The 23,573-nt window shown below is 36.6% G+C and overlaps 2 protein-coding genes across 2 annotated transcripts; both read left to right on the forward strand.

The window, feature by feature from the left end:
- Positions 1-11,930: 11,930 nt before the first annotated feature.
- On the forward strand, positions 11,931-17,496 carry LOC107760400 (F-box/LRR-repeat protein 3-like). The gene is made up of 7 exons (XM_075217642.1): positions 11,931-13,146; positions 13,248-13,373; positions 13,927-14,031; positions 14,129-14,528; positions 14,895-15,024; positions 15,104-15,398; positions 17,059-17,496. Exons 1-5 carry the CDS (start codon positions 12,517-12,519, stop codon positions 14,987-14,989), a joined length of 1,356 nt encoding a protein of 451 aa, XP_075073743.1. The 5' UTR covers positions 11,931-12,516; the 3' UTR covers positions 14,990-15,024; positions 15,104-15,398; positions 17,059-17,496.
- Positions 17,497-19,479: 1,983 nt separating this feature from the next.
- Positions 19,480-21,709, forward strand: LOC107760401 (putative pectinesterase/pectinesterase inhibitor 22). Its single transcript, XM_016578448.2, has 2 exons — positions 19,480-20,541; positions 20,907-21,709. The coding sequence occupies exons 1-2, from the start codon at positions 19,581-19,583 to the stop codon at positions 21,575-21,577; spliced, it is 1,632 nt and encodes a 543-aa protein (XP_016433934.1). The 5' UTR covers positions 19,480-19,580; the 3' UTR covers positions 21,578-21,709.
- The last annotated feature ends 1,864 nt before the right edge of the window (positions 21,710-23,573 follow it).

Raw genomic sequence — 23,573 nt, forward strand, 5'->3', positions numbered from 1 at the left:
CTGTATCTTACAAAGCTATAACCAAGAAAGTCGTCGCAGACTTTGTCAAAGATCATATTGTTTGCCGATTCAGAGTTCCCGAGTCCATTGTTACTGATAATGCAGCCAATCTAAATAGTGATCTGATGAAAGCCATGTGTGAACTTTCAAAATCAAGCACAAGAATTCCACAACCTATAAACCTCAGATGAATGGAGCCGTAGAAGCCGACAAAAAAAACATCAAGAAGATACTAAGGAAGATGGTAGAAAACCACAAACAATGGCACGAGAAGCTACCCTTTGCTTTGTTGGGATATCGCACTACAGTTTGCACATTAACCGGGCAACCCCTTATATGCTGGTTTATGGTACCGAAGTTGTCATCCCAGCCGAGGTAGAGATTCCTTTTTTAAGAATCATACAGGAAGTCGAACTCAACGATGCAGAATGGATAAGGAGCCACTATGAACAATTGGCCCTTATAGATGGGAAAAAATGAACGCAATATGTCACAGTCAGCTTTATCAGAATAGAATGTCTAGAGCTTTCAACAAAAAGTTCAAACCAAGGCAATTCAGACACAGTCAAGAGATACTATGTTTAGACTACTTACATTTCTTCATCTGATGTAATTGAACTACGCTTGACTTGATTCCCGTTTAAGGGGATACGTAGGCAGCCCTGTGGGTTCGGTCATATCATAATAAAATTTCCATCCCCCCAAGATCAGAAACTGGGGCAGAATTTTGAGGAGGACCCTCAAAATTTCGGAGCAAGTCCGGCCGATGCCAACATATGCCAGATAGTCAAAAATTGGTTAAGAAACTGGGACATAATTTTAAGAAGGATTCTCAAAATTTTGAAGAAGGTTCAACAAAGCTCGTTACCCACAAACGCCCGAAGGATCATCTACCAAACTAGGGCAGAATTTTGAAGAGGACCCTCAAAATTCTAACATGAGAAAGCTACAATGTCTCTGAAATGTGTTACAGTCACTAGTTCATTTGAAATTACCTGATATTTCAATATGTTTCTAAAATAACTCTATTTTTTTTTTATCAATAATTGCATATTTTTGAAAACCCTATTTCCGTAACCATCAGGTGTTACCCAGGGAAACTCAAACAAGGCCCCCAGAACGGAGCAAAGTGAGGTCAGTGGACAAAGGCACGAACCAACCTCCCCCTCACAAAACTTACAATTTTTCTTTGAGCGCAGGCACATCTGACGTAACGGTAACATCCGCAAATATATACACGTAATGAGATCACTATCAATCGGGCCACCAGACACCGAATATATCTTCAGCTAAGAAATATGCTACTCTTATTTGTTACTCGTTCTTTGCATGGGGATAAGCCTTATCCCGCATATTTGCATGAGACTAATCCCTGCCTCCATATTTGTATGAGGCTAATCCCTGCCTCCATATCTGCATGAGGCTAATCCCTGCCTCCATATCTGCATGAGGTTAATCCCTACCTCCATTCTGCATGAGGCTAATCCCTGCCTCCATATTCGCATGAGGCTAATCCCTGCCTCCATATGTGCATGAGGCTAATCCCTGCCTCCATCCTGCATGAGGCTAATACATGCCTCCATATTTACATGAGGCTAATCCCTGCCTCCATATTTGCATGAGGCTAATCCTTGACTCCACATCTGCACAGGACTAAGCATTGTCCCTCCTTGCATAAATATTGTTCTACTCCGGTATTATCTGTCTGCTTTTCAATCGGGCTAAGCTCTGCCCTTCATTTCACAAGACTAAGCCTTGTCATGTTAATATCATATTATTGCATCTCATGGGATGAAGTATCGCCAAGCTATCCAAAGGCGTCATAGTCTAAAAGGCATCATCTTCATAGCTGGAAGACACCATGCCATGGCCTGAGGATCTCTCAAATTTGCATATCATTATTCAAAGGTGTCATGGTTCGGAGGCACCATCTTCATGGCCTGTGAATCCCTCACCGAACAATTCATGGCCCAGGACATCATGGTCTGAGGACATCATCCTTAATCGTCCGAAGACAACTTTCATGGTCCAAAGGGAATCTGCATCATATTTAAATTTTCGCACAAATACATGATTGTAGCATCTGTTTATCTGAAGGTGACCAGTAAGCAACCACTATCCTAGCAGGAGCGACCTCGCTCCAGTTCCTTCGCTATCTCAAACTTGATCGTTCACCATAACCACTCTTGCATTCATCCCGCAATCCCGTGTCCGTTCTTGTAATGACCTCGTATATTCTGCCGATGGATCTAGAACTACACATGGCCTGATTTCTGTAAAACTAGGGATATGTAGGCAACTCAAAGACCAGAGTCCAGCCTCTATCTTTCAAAACATCCCATCCGGTAAAAATTGGCTATCATTTCTTTACCCGAAAACTCTTTCATCCTTTCCGGTTAAAGAGGGGCAGTTGTTGATACCCAATTTTCCCCATAATATTTTCAAAACTGTGCCTTGGCATTAATTAGTATTTCTCATACAATTTCTGTATTTTTAAAATATTTTAATTAATTTATCCCAGCATTTTATATATAAAATAATCACTGATTGTATCACAAATAGTTTTATAATAATAATTTTTGTGGATTAATTTTATCATTTGCATTTGTACTAAGTTTCAATTATTGCACAAATAGCCACATTTATATTTTTAGGATGCAATTGCAATTACTTTGCAATTATAGCCTATGCATGTATTATTACATTATTTTACCAAAAAATAGCCTTTTATATTTTTAAAATATTAAGTAATTATTTTGAAATATTTCCATGCATGAAAATTATTTTTTACAACCTATTAGTTATTTTTAAAAATTATTTTATCAATTAAATGGGTATTTAATAAATGGCCCTCTTATTTTCGGATTTAGCCAATTAGATAGCCCAATGTTTAATCCCACACAAGCCAAAATCTACCCAACCCAAACCCATAACATTCAACCCGGCCCCAAATCCTTTTAATCCTGGCCGTTGTTCACAGAGATCAATCGTCGTCGTTCCCCTTTCCTTTTTAGTCCCTATGACCCCCAAACCCTAGTCATTTGCCTACACCTGCAACCTCTAAAACCCTCTCCTCTCTAATTTTCTCTGAAACCAAACTTAACCCTATCCATCGCCACCCAAAACCAGCCCTAATTCCTATGATTCCTACTCGATCTACGACTTTCTATGGATGTACGAGGCCTCTACTTGTCTCCTATTTTCCCTGGTTGCTTGATTGTGTGGTTTCGTGGAAGGACCTCGAAGAGATCTGGTCCAGATCTCATTTGAAACTCTTCAAGAGTCTGTCTATGGTCTGTGAGTGATTTCTATCAAAGTTTCACGGCTCAAATCTTTGATTCAGAGGCCAGATTCTCTTTACCCTTTCTCTTTTCTTCAAAACTTAGCATTTGGACTTGAATCCGTCTAGATCCTTATAGATCTGGAGCGATTTGAGTTCGTCATTGCTTTTTCCTTAAGGATCCTTTATTTTTTTATCGATTAATCGATTTTTGAATATTTTGTTATATTAGGGTTTGTTTTTTCTTGTTGTTTGTTGGTCGAACCTCTGGGTATCTGAAGTATTTTCAAACTTCCATGGCTATTCTTTTAGTTTTTTTTACTACTCTACTACTAACTAGTTTTTAAACACTACGCTACTTCAGGTTTCAATTTTTATGATTTCTGTTATTCGAATCTCTGTGTGTTGACGTGCTTTCAAGTTTTCCATGGCTGTTTTCCTTCTTTAAGTGTTTTCAAATTAGGGTTATTGAATTATTTTTCGTCTAATATCTCTGTGTTCCTAAAAGTTTTACTCAACCTATTTTGTTTATGGGAATCAATATGTTCTTTCCAAAATTGTTGAGTGATTTGCTCTGTTAAAAAATTTGTGTGCCTGATTCTTGATTATTTCCGTGTTTATGACCTTAATTAGTCATTTTTGCCTTATTTGATTGCTGTATATTTACTGATTCTTTACATGATTCTTTCCTTAATTAAACCCTTGATTATTTTATTCTGAAGTTCTTTATTTGATTTGATTTGAACTCATTTCCTTAATAAGGCCTCTGATTCTTTACTTCTTTACTAAGTCTGATTTGAGCCTCTTGCCTTAACTAGTTCCTGTTATTACTGTTGGCTAATTGCCCTTAATTAAGGGGAAAACTATGTTGAACCTCTTTGTGTGATTGATTCTAAGATCCCTTAATTGCTGATTATCGATTACTTTACCTTATTTGCTCTACTCTTGAACTACTATATAAACTCTCTTATTCAACTTCTTAAAGACGAACATTAGTTTATCACTACTCTTTACACTCTAAAAGCTCTTTGTTCTTTCTTCTACTTGTGATCTTCATCAGTCTTGTCGACTGTAAGCCAAGGCTGGAAATTGCACAACACATGTCTTACATCTTGTATTCTCTTTCCTTAACCGGTATGCCTCTAATTAAATTTTATAACCTAAACCCTATGTGTTTCATTACTGCCTTAGTCCATCAGTCCTGAGTTCATTCCTGCTCCTGTTTACTGTCTATTTAGCATGCCTAATACACCTTGTTTAATATGTGATTAACATGTCTCAACTTACTTGCTTGTCTATTGTTTGTTTAACATGCCTAATACTGCCCGGTTCCATATGTGATTAGCATGTCTAAATTATGCTGGCCTATCTATTGTTTACCTAGCATGTTTAAATCTTGTTTTGTTCAGCATGCCTACACTATGTCTACTTGTTGATATTTGCCTAGCCTGTCCATTTAAGTTCTTGCCCATTCTGTTTTGCTCATGCTAAGTCATCTAGTCCCTCAGGTAACTCTAGTTGTATTGTTGATTCTGCCCAGTGTCCATGTGAAAAAATGTGGCTTAATTGTGATTCTTGCTCTATGTCTCAATGACCTACCTTATAGCTAACCTATTAGTTCTATAGAACCCCTTGAGACTTCTATGCACCTTGTTGTTTATGTTCTCCACTATACACTAAGGTGTATTCTATGTGTCCCCAACCCCTCTTTCCTTGTGTGGAACCTGCTTGCCAAGTGTTTTTGAATATGGTTGTTCTGTGATTTGTGTTTGACTTAAAAGTGTTTTTTTTTTCATACTTTTCTCAAGTTGTTTTACCTCCAAATTAGTACTGGTTTTCAGAAAATCTATTCATCTCTAAGAATCCTCTCTATACTGTTTATCAAAACTCTTTCAAATAATGTCAAGCACTCTCACTTGTTCTTAGGTTATTAAATCATGCCCCTCTGGTATGTGTACTGCTTAGAGATCCCTGAGATCCCTCTGAACTCTGGCATATTAGGGCTGGCTCTTCCACACTGCACATAATCAGTCTTTATCTAAGAAAGTCTAGGTGTGAGCACTGCCCGGGATCCTTGAGGTCCTTAGGAAACTCTGACACACCTGGACACAAATGTGGCAATGAATCTTGGGCATTTGAGACTAGTGAAGGACTGATACACCAGGATTTGTTTTGGGCCTACTTCAGGTTCCTTATAGCTTAATTTATATTCTATCTATGTAATTTTTATTCAATCATTGGTCTATAATAATTAATTGTAAACAGATATTGGGGTGACTAGTGAAAAGGGAGGGTAGTTATATGGTACTATGGGTAAAGCTGGGTAGATAACATGCCTATAGGGTTCATTTTTAGTTCAAATGTGTTTGTTAGATAACATGCCTATAAGGTTTGCTTTGGTTGAAATATATTTATTAGATAACATGCCTATAAGGTTTGCTTTGGTTGAAATAAGTTCTGCCTACTTTGCTTTACATGATTAGACACCATGCCTATAGGGATTAAAATAACTAAGGTTCAACTTTCATTACAACATATATTCAAAGCCGTCTCTTTAGAAATCATGCATGTAGGTTTAATTGGTTGTCACACTTGCTTAGTCGGTACGTGTGTCTAATAAGAAGTAATAGCAGCTTCACTCATTAAAGATATAACTCATGTCCATAAAGTAATTATCATATTCAAACTGGAACTTCATACAGTGTCTTGTTACACATCACTAGAAAGCATGCCTATAGGATAAAGAACTTCAAACTGTTTCCCAAAATTGTGACTGCATATACACACTAAGGCAAGACTTAGGACGTTAAATAACTGTGAAACCAGTTCTATTTATGTGTGAAATTATCCAGACTTAACAGGCTATAAAACCAGTCGGCAAACTGGTTAGGATTCTGCTACTTTCCTTATGCATATCTTGAATCTGTAACATTCATCTAGATATCATGCTATTAGGATTTTTGAATTTCTTCAAAACCTATGTTTGAGACGTACTGCTTATTTGCTTATGTACATGTGTAGGTAAACATGATCCTTAATTGCTTTTTTCCCAATTTGGTTGTCCTATGTGTTCTTTGCTTGTCGCCTAGATTTTTACCTTTTAAAAACCTTAGGTTGTCTAGAGCTGTCCAGATTTAGAGGTCCTAAATTCCTCCAGGACCATAAGGAAGGGATGGGTAGCAGTACGCTTAGAGGTCATTAATTGAACTCGCTTATATAACCACTTCGGGGAGGGTAATGAGTAGTAAAAGGATATGATGACCTGCGCGGTAATATTACGTGTAACCCCTCATTGAGGAGTGATTACCGGGTATTGCATGGGTATGATCCTGTAGGCTAATCAACTTAGGACTTCCCTTTCCCAATTCCCATATGTGTTTAAATTCTCTAAACTTCCTTTTCTTTACATATGCATGTTGTCCAAACCTCTCTTACTTTCATTATTTGAATTTCCTTGATCATATATGTATTTATAATGTGAAAACTTCCTTTATTTGTAAATATGTGTTGAAACTGTTTACTTGTTAAAATGACTAATTCACTTAGTTTAAGTTCGGCCGGGACCCACCGTTGTGGACCGCGAGGGGTGCCTAACACCTTCATCTCAAGGTTATTTCGAGCCCTTACCCTAATCTCTGGTAATGCAAACTAGTTACATGAGTTAATCGCTCTAGGTGCCCTAACGCACCATAATCCGTTAGGTGGCGACTCTTCAATTACCCAATTCCCAAAAGGAAACGAGTTATTCCCCCATGAATATCGAAACCTGGACACCCGCGAGGGAAAAAAGGGGGCGACAATCCTGAGTAAACGCAACACATATCAAGACAGGCTAAGTAAACTTAAGTATATATATATACCGGCGCGCCTTCAAGTAAATCCAACAAATCCCTGTAGTAAGGGAGATGATGTCGAGCGTCAACCTCGCGTGCATAGCCTCGCCTATCAACCCACCTCCAAGCTAAAGGGAGAAATGTTGGAGGTGGTGCATCCGGAGCAATCGGTGGTAGAGGTGGCTGGAACTGCAGGAACCGCTCCCAAGCCCAAACCTAATATAGATTGTGGACATAAAATTTAAGGTATTGTTTTACTATACATGTTATAATCATGAAAAGAATTGACTTTGTTTTCACCTGCAACAGCGGTAAAAATCCGGCAGCGTCTCTCTGGGTGCCCATGCACGCCTGACACATTTACCTATACAGGTAACTTAGAACAACTACATCCCAGCTATAACCAAGTAAATCATCTAGCCGCTCTAGATGATGTACAAATCTCAAGCTGACTAGGTTTTTCGAAGTGTTCAGGAATAATATACCACCAAACATCAGCAGTAACAACAATCTCGTGTGCAAGTCGATATCCTCCTGGTGGTGAATCATACGTAATCTCCGCGTCCATCGCCACCAGATGTTGCCGAACGGGCGTCAACTGCAATCGATTGGCCCCACTCAATGCAATTGGCTCCGCTAGCTGGAAACCGGTGAGCCACTGCAACATATGAAGGTAATCCACTCCCCCTATAGTCTCTAAGAGCATGCAGGTAAGCTAAAAGTATATCATTAACAGGCAGCCCGAAAAGAACTTCCATGTCCTCAAGCGTGATGGTAGCCTCGCCGATGGGTAGATGAAACGTGTGCGTCTCCGGTTGCCACCGTTCTATCATAGCCGTGATCAAGGCCCAATCAAACTACAACCGGCTGATCTCTATGATCTTATAGAAATCTATATCTGAAGGCGTCTAACTATACGAGGATGTAGTGGGTGGTCCCTAATGAAACTCTCACATATCGTCTATACGTCTGGGGCCGAATGTCTGGGGCAGACAATGCCCATCCCAGATGTGTGAAGACCTATGGTTACCCTGTAGCAACAGTAACTCTAAAGATGCAGGTCCGGGATGCACAAAGGGAACCTACATGACGATGTCTGTAAATTGAACAATATTAATTAAAGTATTTTTCTATTTTATTGTTTAACATCTTTGAATATATTGCAATATCTTCTATATTAATATTTAATCGATATTCTTTCTATATTATTACTTAGGTTGATATATTTTTTATATGTTAGTTTATTATTTTATATGTTTGTTTCTTACTCAAATATTTTTGGATATAATAGAATTAAATAATTAATTTTCATAACTATACATGATATAATTAATAAGTATTCATATAAAATTACTTAGTTTGACAAAGTTTCTATATTGTTGTTTTTATGTTATTTTCTTACATTTGTTGACTAAAATTCGAGAGGATTTGTGTTTGAACTATAATCTCATTTTTTTTTCAAATATTTTTGGGGTTAACAGATAATTAAATAATTAATTTCAATAACTAAAAAGATAATTTAGTAATTGATCATATAACAAATACTTAGGTTGATAAATTTTCTATATCAATACTTCATATGTTAGTTTCCAACATTTTTCTACTAAAGTAACACTACTCTAAATGGCCATCAACAAAGTCAACTATCATAAAATAAAATTTATTATTAATTTTACTACACTAGAGGGAACTACATTATAATTAAAGGTACATAATAACACTAAAGGTTACTAAACAACAATAAAGTCATAGATTAATATACGTACAACAATCATCACATATAACATTAATTTTTCATAAAATAATAATTTATCTTTTTTACTAATTTTTTAGCACATAAATAATCTAATCCGGATAAAAAATAACAAATTAATTAAATCACAAAAAATATAGATCACAGTAAAAAATAACAATAAACATTTTATATACATGAGTTTTACCAAAAAGTAAGTTGTAACACCTCGATTTAAATTTTTTTGAAATGTGAAAATTTGATGATTTGGGGGCCGAAACGAGCAATATACGAGATCCACTACACGACAACGCCTTGGATCCGGTGTTAGCTTGCTATATTACGGAGAAGATACACTTTTTGTGGGACGGGCAAGCTCCAATAAAGTTTTTTTTTGCTTGGGGGGGGGGGACCGCTATACCTCCCGCCAATTTTGAGTTCAAATATAACCGCGCTATACCTTAACGGACAAACATGCCGTTAAGGTATATGACGATGAATAACCACGCTATCTATAAAATGGTAGTCCGTTTTTTTTCATCTATTTTTATCATTTGAGTCCAAAAGAACCGCACTTTGGTTCCAGACTCGTAGTTTATAGTACTCCCTCGGTTTCAATTGAGATGATACACTCTTTATTAGTCTGTTCCAAAAAGAATGATGTATTTCTATAATTGAAAATAATTCAACTTTAAAATCTTAATTTTACTCAATTTACGTTTACTGAAAAGTTTTTATAACCACACAAATGTTTTGTAATATTTTTTGTGTGCAAGTACGGTAATATAGGTACGGTCATTGCACGTTTCAATCTTTATTGTTCCCAGTGACCCCTTTGACGAATTTACGTTATTTCTGGGGACCCACCATGAGGGTATTAAGTGGTATTTTCGTGCGTCCCTTTATCTGTGTACTTGCTTGTATCTTGGCTATTGTTTATTTATTGTTAATAGTACTTATTATTCCAAGGATCAGATCCCATTGACTTTAGTATCTTTAACACCACCCTGCCAAATTCAGATGAATTTTACCCCCTCCTTTTTTTGTTCTTTTCATCTGCAATTATAAGATTCTTTCCTTCATTTTTCTTTTTTTACTAATTTTTTGGGGTCGGAGAAGCTCATAAATAGGGCATAATAGGAATAAGAACTTGATAAAATCACCTTACGCATAATATAATGGCATTTTATTATACAAGCTAAAGAAAATTAAATTGTTAGGTCATCACTATTACAGTAACGTGAAATGTCATTGATGTTGTGTTGCAATATATATGTTCCATTGATCTAAAGTTGGACTCCGTATTTAGCTTCTAACTAAGAATAAAGCGAAAAATCATTAAGTTTTATAGGAATATTTTTCTTTGTACTTATGTTATGTATGTACAAATATGGATATCAATTTGATCCTCACAAGTTTCACCTGGCTAAACAGCTCGATCCACATGGCCATACTGTGGTACTGTTCTAAATGGACTTTGAACTTGGTCATAAGTGTTATTTTGACTCAGATTCCTTTTGGCTTTTCAGACTTTCACCTACCTGTTTTATGACTCATATAGCCTGTTGGCAAAGCTTTTTCAAGGTGAAAAGTATTTTCTTTTTCAAAGTTAAAATGTTTGGCTAAACTTTTAGAAAGAAAAAAAAAAGTATTTTTTGAGTAGAAGCAAAAAATAATTTTGGAGAAGCAGAAAAAATAGTTTATTCTAAGAAACACTTTTTTGAGAAAAATGTTTTGAGAAAATACACTTAGAAATACTTTTTAAAAGCTTGGTCAAACATTAATTGCTGCTCAGAAGTACTTTTTAAATTAATTAGCTAAACACAAACTACTGCTTACCAAAAGTACTCTTGAGAAAAACACTTTTGAAAATAAAAAGACTTCTCAAATAAGTTGATTTTTCCAGCTTGGTCAAACATGCTACAAGTAGAGCCGTCAAAATGGGCTTGACTGTGAGGCCAGCCCAACACAGCCCGCTACTTGGGTAGGGCTGAGTTGGGATTGTTTTAGCCTATTTAAAACTGAGGCTTATAAGTCCGACCTAAGTCAGCCTGCGGGCCTTTGAGGCTTGACCGAGGCTGGGCCTGGGCCGGCCCGTGGGCAAAAAATTAATTAAATTCAAATTTAAATATTTTAAAAAAGTAAAAACTAAAAAAATATTAACTATAATCCCCATTTTCCAACCTTAGATTGCTCATTTACCTTTTCATATCAACTAGAATTTATATTTTTGATATGTATGTAGTATGACAAGATTAGTTTTTCCTTTGATTAATTAACAATGAACTAGGAAAGTTTTAAGTAGTCAATAATAATTTTTTTCAAAAGAAAATATTACTTTAAGTGGCCAATGATCATTTGGTTATTTTAATGTATTATTAATTATTAAATAGCTCTTCAGTATAAAAAAAGGTCTAATTTTAATACCCAAAGAAAATACACTAACAAATTTCAAGAATTTTAAATATTTTATGGACTATAATAATGAAATCAACAAATAATGTTAAACCTAAATTAAAAAACCTTAACATATAAACTTATTGAAACAATTCCTGAACCTAAGAAAAGTTAAAGAAAAGTACTAAAAAAATATTCATGTAACGTTAAAAAAGAAGAGATAGAGAATTTGCATTTCAATTATGAGATTCCTTATCAAATATCAAGATTTTTGTACACTCTAAATAAATAGAAGTCGTTCATATGATTACGAAATTATGTCACGAAAAAATATCTAAAGATTTGAAGAAATATTTTTTTCTAAAAAAATTGAAGGGCCGACCCGCCCTAGTCCGCGACCCTCTTAGGGCTGGATTGAGTTGACCATTTTAAGGCCCATATAGATAGAGAGCTGGCCCGCCCTAGCCTACCAAATTTAAAAGTCCACAAGACCTGAGTTGGGTTGGGTTCCATTTTGACACCTCTAGCTACAAGTAGCGATATCGATTAAAAAGGAAAGTGTTAAATGTTGAACTTGTTTAAATTTAGGTTGTACAAATTTAATTTTAATCATTTCTCAATTCATTTTGACTCAAATGAATTTGAATAAACTATACTATATCATATTTTATCTCAACTCGTTCGTTTCATAATACAATTTCTACAAATCGTTTCGTATTTTTACACCCATGTTGCAATACTTATTTACTACTTTGTGAATACAAAAAACTTCAAATGGTACAATGGCACATCACGTCCTTTGGCCGCATATTGAGTAGGCCATGCCACTGTGTAGTTTACATATCGTTTACAGATCACTTATCAATCAATGCATCTTCATCTCCTCCACCACCACTGCGCTTATCTTCCTTTCTCTCTCCCAACTAAGTTGACGACACACACACCATGGCACCACCGCTGGCACAATTCTCATAGCACCTGAGAATTTCCGATACTCACTTTGGAATATAAGTCGGCCCTCTACCATGGTCTCCATCTTCGTCCGTAAGACCCGTTTTGGCATTTCTCCTAGTCTTTCTTCTTCCACCCTTCAACCTCTTCTCAACGTTCGTCTCCTCTTCCTCTTTGTCCCTACCTAATACACCCCACTTCCTTTCCTTTTCTTGGTGGTTTCTCGTAGGAAGCAAAAGATCCACACAGAAACTATCGGACTTGTTGATTTTTAGCAGTAGTAATAGTAATAGTTGCTGTTGTTTTCGTTTGCTATTGTTTACATGGATTCTGCTCGTTTACTTTGTCTTCTCAATGAGGATCTACTTATCCGTATTCTATCCTTCCTTACCTATGATTCCGACCGAAAAGCTTTCCGTTTGGTATGTAAAGCATTCTACCGAGTTGACTCCCTCCACCGAACCCATCTTAAGATCCTTCGTCCGGAGTTCATCACAACACTTCTCTCCAAATTCCCAAATATTTACTCCCTTGACCTCTCCATCTGCCCCCAAATCGATGACTCTGCTGTTTCCATGCTGCTGCCCGTGGGTTATGATTGGAGTAGGAGGCTCAAACGACTGGTGCTGAGTCGGTGCACCGGGCTGAGATCAGCTGGATTGGAACTGCTTGTGAAGTCGTGTCCTTTTTTGGATTCTATTGATGTGTCTTACTGCTGTGATTTTGGTGATAGGGAAGCTGCGGCTTTATCTATTTGTGGTGGGTCTTTAAGGGATTTAAAAATGGACAGGTGCTTGGGTGTTACTGATGTTGGTTTGGCTAAAATTGCAATTGGATGTCAATGCCTTGAGATACTTAGCTTGAAATGGTGTCTTGAAATTACTGATCTTGGGATTGATCTTTTGTCCAAGAAATGTACACAACTCAAGCACCTCGACATTTCATATTTAAAGGTTAATTTTGTTATCCTTCTGTTTGGTCGTATTATCAAATAAAGATAAATGTAGTTATTGTGGTAGCATAAAAAGCGGTTTTAATTTGGTTTTTGTTTCAGGTTACTAGCGGGTCGCTGCGTTCTATAAGCAGTATGAAAAAGTTGGAGTTTTTCGCTATGGTTGGGTGCGGCGCTGTGGACGATGAAGGACTGCATTATCTTGGAAATGGGTGTCTTTCGCTTCAGGTGATTCACACCTTTGCAAACTATTGTGATGAGTTGGAAAAAAGAAAGTATGAGATGATAGCTGTTTTTGGTTCTGTCTTAAGCTGACCTTTACTGTGTTGCTAGTGATCTTTTGCCTATTTTAAGCTTGAAAATAAACCTTGTATGTGTATGCAGTTGCTCCTTAGATAACCGTTTATAGCTTGTTGAATTTTAAATGCTTATCTTAGAAGTAGAAAATGGAGTTAAGTTTGTTTTTGTGAACTTATAGTAGCTCGTCAATGTCATGGATGAAACTACATTCAGTTCATCTATATGACATTTTTCTGATGGCCAGATTATGCAATGAGCTCATGAATCTGGAACACAGGAAATGCTTTATTGGAAATTATGGTAGATGACTTTTCCTGGTATCTATCTATCCATGGATATATGAAATCAGTATGCTAAAGCTCAAACCTTTAGCCTATGTTGTGGCTACTTTACCTTTGAGAAAAACTGGTCGCAAAATTGTCTTTAGGTTTGTGTAATTTACTTAGTTGTCATAATTATTCGGAAAATTGTCTGATCGTAGGCACTGGATATATCAAGGTGTGACAGACTAAGCTCATCCGCGCTAGCTTTCTTGATCAAAGGACATCCCTCGATGCTACAAATCCACGCTAGTTACTCTTTCAGTGTGAGTAAATTCATTGTTAGAACGAACATTTTGAATTATTCCTTATGGAGTTTTGATGTTGGTTCTGCAATTTAGATTGAGAATCTTGATGCACCAGGAGTTTCCTACTAAAGTCATCCAAGAGCTGAAGGACCTAAAGAATCTGAAAACGCTCATACTTGATGGAGCACCAGTTTCTGAATCATTCTTCAAGATCATTAATTTCAGTTGCAAGTATTTGGTTGAAATAGGGTTAGGCAAATGCAAAGGAGTGACTGACATGGGCATTTTCCAGCTGGTATTAGGGGGTGTTAATTTAGAAGTCTTGAATCTCACATGCTGTAGCGATCTTACAGATAATGCAATATCAGCTATCACAGATTCTTGCCGGAGTGTTTTGTGCCTCAAGTTGGAGTGCTGCAACTCGCTGACAGAGAAGAGCCTGTATCGCCTTGGATTGCATTGTTCCTTACTTGAGGAGCTTGATCTTACTGATTGTGTTGGAGTCAATGACGCTGGTGAGACTCAAACCATTAAGTCTTTTGTTCTTTATTGTAACATATTTATTCCACCACCATTCCAACTATGCATGTGTATCCACAGAAAAGTTGATGTGCTCGTATATATTCATTAAGTTTTGAGCTTCTTGTTGGCTTTCTGTTCCTCAAGGTCAAGACATCTGATTTTCTTCTTTTTTCTTCTTTTAAAGACATTGAAGCTTCGTGCAATCATGTCTCAAATTTCCTCGTGTTACTCTCTGATGATATGGTTACTCCAAAATTTGTGCAGTTGATGGCTTAACTTTATGTTAAGCATTTCTAGCTAGGAATTCAGGTATGCTTTAAAGGTGCACTAATATGTGTTGCATCTCATGTTTTCTGCAGGACTGCATTACCTGTCTAAATGTACAAAGCTTGTATGTCTAAAGTTGGGATTATGTACTAACATTACAGACAAGGGCCTGTACTATATCGCTTGAAACTGCAGCGAGATTCAAGAACTTGATCTATACCGGTAAAATTATTTCCCCACCTAACTTATCCCGTCAATTTGAGAATGTCTTCTTATATTATATCTTGAAAACCATTTGCAGGTGCAAAGGAATTGGTGATGATGGACTCTATGCTTTATCAAGTGGTTGTAAAAGGATGCAGAAGTTAAACTTGTCTTACTGCAGTGAGGTCACCGATAAAGGGATTGAGTATCTTGGCCATCTACCACAGCTCTATAACCTTGAGATGCGGTGTCTTTGGAATGTTACAGGCACGGCTTTAACAGCACTTGCTACTGGATGCAAGAGACTTGCTGAATTGGATGTGAAAGACTGTGCTAACATCGATGATTCGGGTTTCATGGCTCTTGCTTATTACTCTAGGAATTTACAACAGGTATTATTGCCGAATCTTGGACTACTCTCTCTACTTCTTTGTAATTGATGATGCTGTCATTGTCATGTGCTTTCCGCAGTACCAGTTGATTAGTAATGCTTAAATGATAAGAAAATTACACCTTTGGGTCAGTCTTTATCATTTTCTCGAATTTTTGAGAACAGTAATAGAGTGGCAATCCTGTTTAAAAATCTGTTTGATACAACATAGCTTTCTTGGTCCGCAATTACATTCTATATAGGTGCCAGTCTGCCAGGAATATATTTCCTGTAGAAGTTTCCATAAGTAGTGTAAAATTAGCTGAGACTCATTGGTCTTAATGTCTTGTAACTCAGGTTTAGTTTCTGAAAGAGTCCATGCTTCTTGTTTGTTAATACTCCCTTTTGATAGACGAACAAACTTTTGTGTGACAAATCAGGTTTCAAACTTGATATTGAGCTTACCAAACACAATTAGTCATCAGATACACTTACGGAAGAACTTCATTTTCCCTTATCATGGGTGTAAAATAGAGATCATCTGAGAATCAACTGAACTTGATTTTCTGAACTTCAATTAAAGGACAAACAAACAAGTTCAAACATGACGTCTCTGTTAACATCATTCTTGTATGTATCTGTATGGTGGTTACTGCACTCTTCAACCAGGTCATCTGTTAGAATCAACTCACAACTTTGTGGCATGTGGCACATTATTTATTCTGAAAAACGGATGTCATACTCAACTTGAAAGTTAAAACATGCTTGATTGACTTTTTTTATCTTCATTGTCTGTTCAAGAATCATATGTACTTGACTGAAATGAGCATTCATCAGGTTTAATAATTGCCCTTGCTATTGCTCTATGTTCTTGTGATTGAATGAACAATCTCTTATGGATTTAACTGGGTTAAATACTTGTTTAACTTGGCGAGTTCGAAATAAAGCTCATAATCATTTAGTTCCTCAGTAATACAGACCTTTTCATGTCAAGTGCACTAAGTTATATTAGCCGGAATTGACTCAGTTTGTACAAATGGTATGGTAAAATACACGTACAGCTAGATGCATGTAGCTTGTCTTTGGCACCCTTGGTGTTGATACTTGTCTGTGCATTCTGACTTGGTTATGCGTGCTATGGTATAAGCAACACATTTTTCTCCTATATTTTCGTTGTTAGTTCACATGTATTCGTAAATAAGGTACATTTTTGTGCGGTACATACTATTCTTTTGCGTCCTTGAATTCCTAAATGGGAATAGAGGCTTATGCATGGAGCACCTTGTGTTCTTTTGGGCAAGAACTTCAAAATCATCATTTTCACCTTCACTGGAGACAAGTTGTGTTGAAATGATATATGTTCCAAAGCTCTATGACACAGTTTACGGGTGCTTTTGCTCTTTTTAATCTAAATCTTATAAAGTTGTATGTACAGCAAAATATTTTTCCTGCACGTATATGGAGCAATCTCATTCTTCAGGATAAAATTTTGAGCACTAATTCTTCTTCTTAAGAAGAGAGAATGAATTTGATGCATTTGAAATGCATCTTGAAGTTGTCAGTTATTCATGTTCATATTAGATCCTTGTAGAAATGCAAACTTGATACTGAATTGTTTTCTGTATGTCAAATTTTGTCAGTTGAATTTGTTTACAACTGCTGAAATAAAACTTTGATTGCAGATTAATCTGAGTCATTGTGCGATCTCGGATGTTGGCCTCTGCATGGTGATGGGGAACTTGACGCGCTTGCAGGATGCCAAACTTGTAAACCTTTTCAATGTATCAACAAATGGCCTTGAAGTTGCTCTTCGGGCTAGCTGCTTTCGGCTGAAAAAAATTAAGGTGGTTGCCTCCCTGAGCCTACATCTTACACCTGAAATAGTTAAGACATTGAGGGCAAGAGGTTGCAGGATTAGGTGGGATTAGGGTCCAATATGACAGCATTATATATACGCAGTGTGTGTTACCATTTTTTTAATCCGAGTGGTGTTTGGGGCTAGCTTGTGCACAAATCAACTATTTTACCAGGTACCTGTTATCTCTCACGAGCACAAGTATTGGGTAACTCTACTCACCAAAAGCTTAATATATGACAGCATTATATGACTGTGTCGCCATAGCCTCCACTTGAATGAATTGGAGTACTACAATGCATTTTAGCAGTTGAACCTAAAACTCCTCCCATTACATTACTAAGCAGAAATTTTCCTTCATGTTGTAAAAGTCCACCTAAGAGATTTTGCATGGTCTTGGACTCTTCACTTATGTGGACACATTGCATAAACTTCATATCTACTTTGCAGTGTGGACATTAACTATGAATATGGGTTTTCATAAAAATTTGAAAACTCGAACTAAACCGACCAAAAAAATCGATACTTTTTGGTTTGGTTTTGAAATTTAAAAACCGATCAAATTTGGTTTGGTTTTGGTTTTAATTAAAAACACCGAACCAAACCGAATATAGGGGTAGCTATTTTAAATTTATTATTACACCTATATATATGTATACTTTTTTACAAAGTTTTAAATTTTTTATAGTAAATATTAATTGTTTGCACTTTTAGTACAGTTCTTTACCTTTACATTCTAGTTTAATTGGTAGTTTTCTTTTGTTAAGTGTAAGAATCTATTTCATGTTAAAAATAATATATTTTGAATTGAGTCCTTAAATTATTCATCAATATTTGATTCAATTATTATCAATATATCTTGGTAAATAATAGATTTCTCAAAGGGCAATTGATTTTATAATGTTACGTTGAAAATGTGGTCGCCGAAATGTGTGTTTGGTAGTGTATGTCTTATATTTAAGAAAAAACCGATAAATAACCGAAAAAATCGAAAAATTGACATAAACCGAATCGAGAAAAACCGACTTAATTGGTTTGGTTTGGTTCTAATATTTCAAAAACCGACTTACTTGGTTTGGTTTCTTTTTAGGAAAAAATCGATCCAAACCGAACCATGAACACCCCTAACTATGAATGTTTAAGCACCTTAGCACTGGATATCTAAAGTTAGTGGCAGAGAATATCTTCTAATATGAGGTTACAAATATTTTAGATCATGATCAGCAAGTACCACGAGGGTTGTAAAGTTTAGAAGCTAAACGAATCGAAGAAAATAAATTTCGTCGAAAGTCGGTAAGTTGGGAATGTTATAACCCGTACTTTTGGGGTGAGACTAGGGTGCTTAACATGATAAGAAGGTAGATGTTATGAGGTACTTTAGTCGTATGATAGTCGCGTGTTAAGTTTTGAAGTCAAGCGAGTTGTGAAACAAAAGTCCATGAAAGTCGTTACAAGTTACGTTGGTAAATTTTATTGAAATTTGCGTGCCTGTCCACCTTACCTAGGTTGGGGTGTGACAAAACCCCCACCTATTTGTACTTCCTCTAATTTAATCAGATCTTTTGTTTTGAAAGAATGTAAGATAGTCGGAGTACAGAGTTAAATCTTTTAATTTTGAGCTCAATCCGGACCTGCACTGCTTAATATTTCGATAAACAGTACTATAAGCCATAACTTTTTTATGAAAGTAAAAATATAATCTTACTCAAAGAGAAAGTTGTTTGACATTCCAAATAATAATAGTGTTATGTAAATTAGGTTCTTTCTTTTCAAGTTGTGTGCTAGGGGATTAGAAACAGTGAACAGCATTAGGAAAAGTACGTTTGAACTTGACGGCCTGATTTTTTGATAGCTATTATATGTAAGCAAAAGTTGCAATGGTTATACCGTGAGGATTGAGTGAATAAGAAGTAGCTACGGGTTGGCATCTCTTTCCATATGATAGTTTGCTTGTAGTCTGGTTCATGTGGCCATGTAAAATGTAAACAAGAAAACTAAGAAGAAAAGGGAGGAGGAGACTAACATTATTTAACAGTGTGAAACCAAACTATATCATAATGGAGCCCACACACTGGAGAATCTGACTTTAATTAGGTGTCTAGAAGTAGCCTACTTAGCCACCATGACAAATTGACAATACATAGTAGTAAAAAGAATTTTGTAACCATTCCATACAAGGCAGGATAACTTGAAAGTTGGAAAGAGAGAAAAGCATATATTTCCATTTTCTTTCAACACAAACAATTCTCAATTCGTATTCCCTTCCTGACGCTCTTATATTTCTTTTAAATTTGCCATTGCAACCATTCCCTTTTCCACTTTATTGAAAGAAAAAAAAAAACCCATCAAATGGAGTTTCCCAAATTTCTTCTTATTCTCATCCTTTTACCTTTCTACCAAGTTCTCTCCCTCAATGAATATGAAACTTTTCATCCATATCAAACTTCATATACTCTTGATCCTCAGGCCATGATCATTCAAGCTTGCAACAACATACAAAACCAAGCCTTATGCCTCTCACACATTCAATCCAACCTTGATAATCATGGCCATGTTAGGGACCCACATTCAGTCCTTAGAGCAGCCATTCGAAACTCCCTCAATCAGGCAAAGTTAGCCATTCAATCAATCACAAAATTCAGCACCTTATCAGCTTCATCCCGGGATCAAATGGCCATCGAGGATTGTCAAGAACTTCTCGATTTCTCGGTCACTGAACTAGCATGGTCGTTAGGAGAAATGAGAAAAATCCGAACTGGTTTAAAGAACTTCCATTATGAAGGAAACCTCAAGGCATGGCTAAGTGCTGCTTTGAGCAATCAAGATACATGTTTAGAAGGATTCGAGGGCACGGACCGACACCTTGAAAATTTTATTAAGGGCAGTTTAGCACAAGTCACACAACTCATTAGTAATGTTCTAACTTTGTATGTACAATTGCATAGCTTGCCATTTAAATCACCAAGAAACGAGACAATAAGATATGAAAATCCAAAATATCCAGAGTGGATGACTAATGGAGACAAGGAGATGCTAACTTCTAGTCCAAGTAAGATGCATGTAGATGCAGTTGTAGCCTTAGATGGAAGTGGCCATTATCGGTCAATTGCACAAGCAATATATGAGGCTCCTAGCTATAGTAGTAGGAGGTATGTGATCTACGTGAAGAGGGGAATTTACCATGAAAATGTTGATATGAAGAAGAAAAAAACCAATATCATGCTTGTGGGAGATGGGATTGGAGCCACTGTGATTACTGGCAACAGAAATTTCATGCAAGGATGGACTACATTTAGAACTGCAACTGTTGGTCCGTAATTTTCTCAACCTTTCTTCTCTATGTTTCTTTTGATTAGGTCACGACACTTATGAGCCATTAGGTTAGTTATAATGCTACAATGATAGGTAGTACTTTCTAGAGTAAATTTCATACGGTAGAATGAAAAATAAGGTAATAAGCTGCAATAGTCGGTTAAATTGCACTTGAAGTTAAAGATTATTTATACTCAGTATGTATGTCTTAAATCCATATTGACTCTTCGTTTAGTTAATTAACATGCGATAAAAGTTACTTGTAATTTCCTAATAAGCGACTTGTATGATCAATGCATAGAACATAGAACTTAAACTTGTAAGTAATTTCCTTTCTCTTGATTAATATGTTTCCATTAACAGCTGTTTCGGGCAAGGGATTTATTGCAAGAGACATAACATTTCGCAACACTGCTGGACCCAAAAATTTCCAAGGCGTGGCCCTACGTGTGGACTCGGATCAGTCGGCCTTCTTCAGGTGCAGTATGGAAGGATATCAAGACACACTTTACGCCCATTCTCTCCGCCAGTTCTACCGTGAATGCAACATATATGGCACCATAGACTTCATTTTTGGTAATGGTGCAGCTGTTCTTCAAAACTGCAAGATTTACACTAGAGAGCCACTTCCTTTACAGAAGGTCACAATCACGGCCCAAGGTCGAAAAAGCCCAGATCAAAGCACTGGATTTTCGATCCAAGATAGCTATGTTTATGCTACTAGGCCCACTTATTTGGGCCGGCCCTGGAAAATGTATTCACGAACTGTGTACATGAATACTTACATGAGTGGTATGGTCCAGCCCAGAGGATGGTTAGAGTGGTATGGGAACTTTGCTTTGAACAGTTTGTGGTATGGTGAGTATAGGAATTATGGGCCTGGATCATCGCTTTCTGGGCGGGTTAAGTGGCCCGGTTACCATATTATCAAAGATCCATCAACGGCTAGTTTCTTCACCGTTCAACATTTCATCGACGGCATGTCTTGGTTGCCGGCAACCGGCGTCCAGTTCACGGCTGGTCTTACTAATTAGGTTACAGCAGTAACTAATAGCTCAATTGTTTAATGGAGTAAATTGATGTTTATATCATTATCTTCTATATTGTGTATATAATTCATGATGACATATTGTATCATACATACAAAGTAAGATATTTGTTCCAAATGGACGTGGAACGTCTAAAGCTACTTGTGTATGCATGTATCAATTCTCTCCATTGCTTGGCACGTCGTAATTAGGTTAATTAACTTTTCTTAACGTGGAAAATGACCTAACCTTTCTTTGTGCATTAGAATATTCGTTCGCTAATTTGGGAAAGCAAAAAAGTTGACTTCTATAGTTCCCAATCTCCTAAAATCATGTGATTACTATTTTCATTTTCCCTTTGGTATGTGCATAATTTGCCACGTGAAATAGTGCATACATTTTTTAGCATTTTAATTACTTAATGCAACGTAGTCAATATTGATGTTCTTGGCATCTATTATGGCTCTAAGAAAGGCAATTGAGATTTATCTTCGTATGTTACTCTGACCCTATACCTGCTCTCGTACTCAAAAGGACAATTGAAGCAACAATTTTTCACAGCCATTTACAGAGTTTACTGTATTAATAAAAATGGAAAATGGAAATGTATATAGTAGTGTAGAATCTTCTAGAATCAGTTATGTAGTTGGATAATTAGTTTAAGTGGTTGGTTAGTTAGCTGATACTATATATATATATTTATGAGATACACTATACAGTTGAGAAAAATAGAATTTTCATTTCATTCCTCTCTTCCAATATTTCTCTCCCTACATTTCATTCTAGAATCTTCTTTGTCGAGTTAGGGTTCATCATTTACCCCAAAATCAACATGGTATCAAAGCAATTGATCGCGATTGTGAGTCCACAACATTGATTCTGGGAGACTCTGTTAGTTCTATAATCCAATTGATAGATGAACTGCAAAATTGAGATTCCACAATGGCGGCAAAGACAAATTTGGACCATAACCATCCGTTGTTCTTTCATCCTTCAGATACGACTGGAGCTCCAATAATTTCGATTCAATTGACTGGTTCTGACAATTACATCACCTGGAGTCGAGCGATGGAAATCCAGCTGCTTGGGAAGAACAAGCTAGGGTTAGTCGATGGGACTCTAAAAAAAGAGATTTTGATACAATACTAGGTCATCAGTGGGATCGATGTAACGCTATCGTCTTAGGATAGATCATGAGTTCAGTAACAGAGGAATTGATATCAGGGATTGTGTATGCGAAGAATGCTAGAGCTTTTTGGGAAGATTTGAGGGAACGATTTAATAAGGTAAATACCTCACAAGTGTATCGGTTGCACAAAGCAATAGCTACAATTACCCAAGGAACTGATAATGTATTAGTGTATTTTTCAAAACTTCAAAATCTCTGGGATGAGTTTGACAACATGGTGCCACCTCCATGTAATTGCACGAAGTCTAAGAACTTCATTGAATTTATGCAAAAAACAGAAGGTCTTACAGTTTTTGATGGGATTGAATGAAACCTATGAACAAGCTAGAAGCCAAATTCTGATGACTAGCCCTACACCGAGCATTAGTAAGGCATATTCAATGCTGATTGAGAGAGAAAGTCAAAGATCAATGGCCAATATCATGGCAGTAGGGGATGCAAATGACTCTGCAGCCCTTTTAACTGGTAAAGGTGACATGCATCAGAACTATCCAAGACCAAAGAGGAACTGGAATGTGCAATGCGACTATTGTAAAATGAAAGGCCATACGAAAGAAGGATGCTACAAGATTATTGAATATCCTGCAGGTTTCAAAGGAAAGAAGAAAATGAACAATGCATATAATGCTTGTGTTGAAAACAATCATCCAAATGTAATTGCAGAAAATGCAGGAGGGATTTGTCAACCCGAGGGAGTTAACAAAGGAGAAATGACCAGAGCACCACAATTGACTACAGAGCAGTATGATCAGATCATGAAGATGCTGAATCTGAATGCTAATTGAGAACAACAACAGGAAAACACAGCCAACA

This window comes from Nicotiana tabacum, chromosome 7 (genome assembly GCF_000715075.1).
Source record: "Nicotiana tabacum cultivar K326 chromosome 7, ASM71507v2, whole genome shotgun sequence".
NCBI lineage: Eukaryota > Viridiplantae > Streptophyta > Magnoliopsida > Solanales > Solanaceae > Nicotiana > Nicotiana tabacum.

Bases quoted from the DNA above. Each gene is read 5' to 3' on its own strand.
- LOC107760401 (XM_016578448.2), top strand. From the start codon at position 19,581: ATGGAGTTTCCCAAATTTCTTCTTATTCTCATCCTTTTACCTTTCTAC. The intron at 20,542-20,906 runs GTCCGTAATTTT...TTCCATTAACAG, and splicing joins ATTTAGAACTGCAACTGTTG to CTGTTTCGGGCAAGGGATTT.
- LOC107760400 (XM_075217642.1), top strand. From the start codon at position 12,517: ATGGATTCTGCTCGTTTACTTTGTCTTCTCAATGAGGATCTACTTATC. The intron at 14,032-14,128 runs GTGAGTAAATTC...TTGATGCACCAG, and splicing joins ACGCTAGTTACTCTTTCAGT to GAGTTTCCTACTAAAGTCAT. The intron at 14,529-14,894 runs GTGAGACTCAAA...TGTTTTCTGCAG, and splicing joins TGTTGGAGTCAATGACGCTG to GACTGCATTACCTGTCTAAA.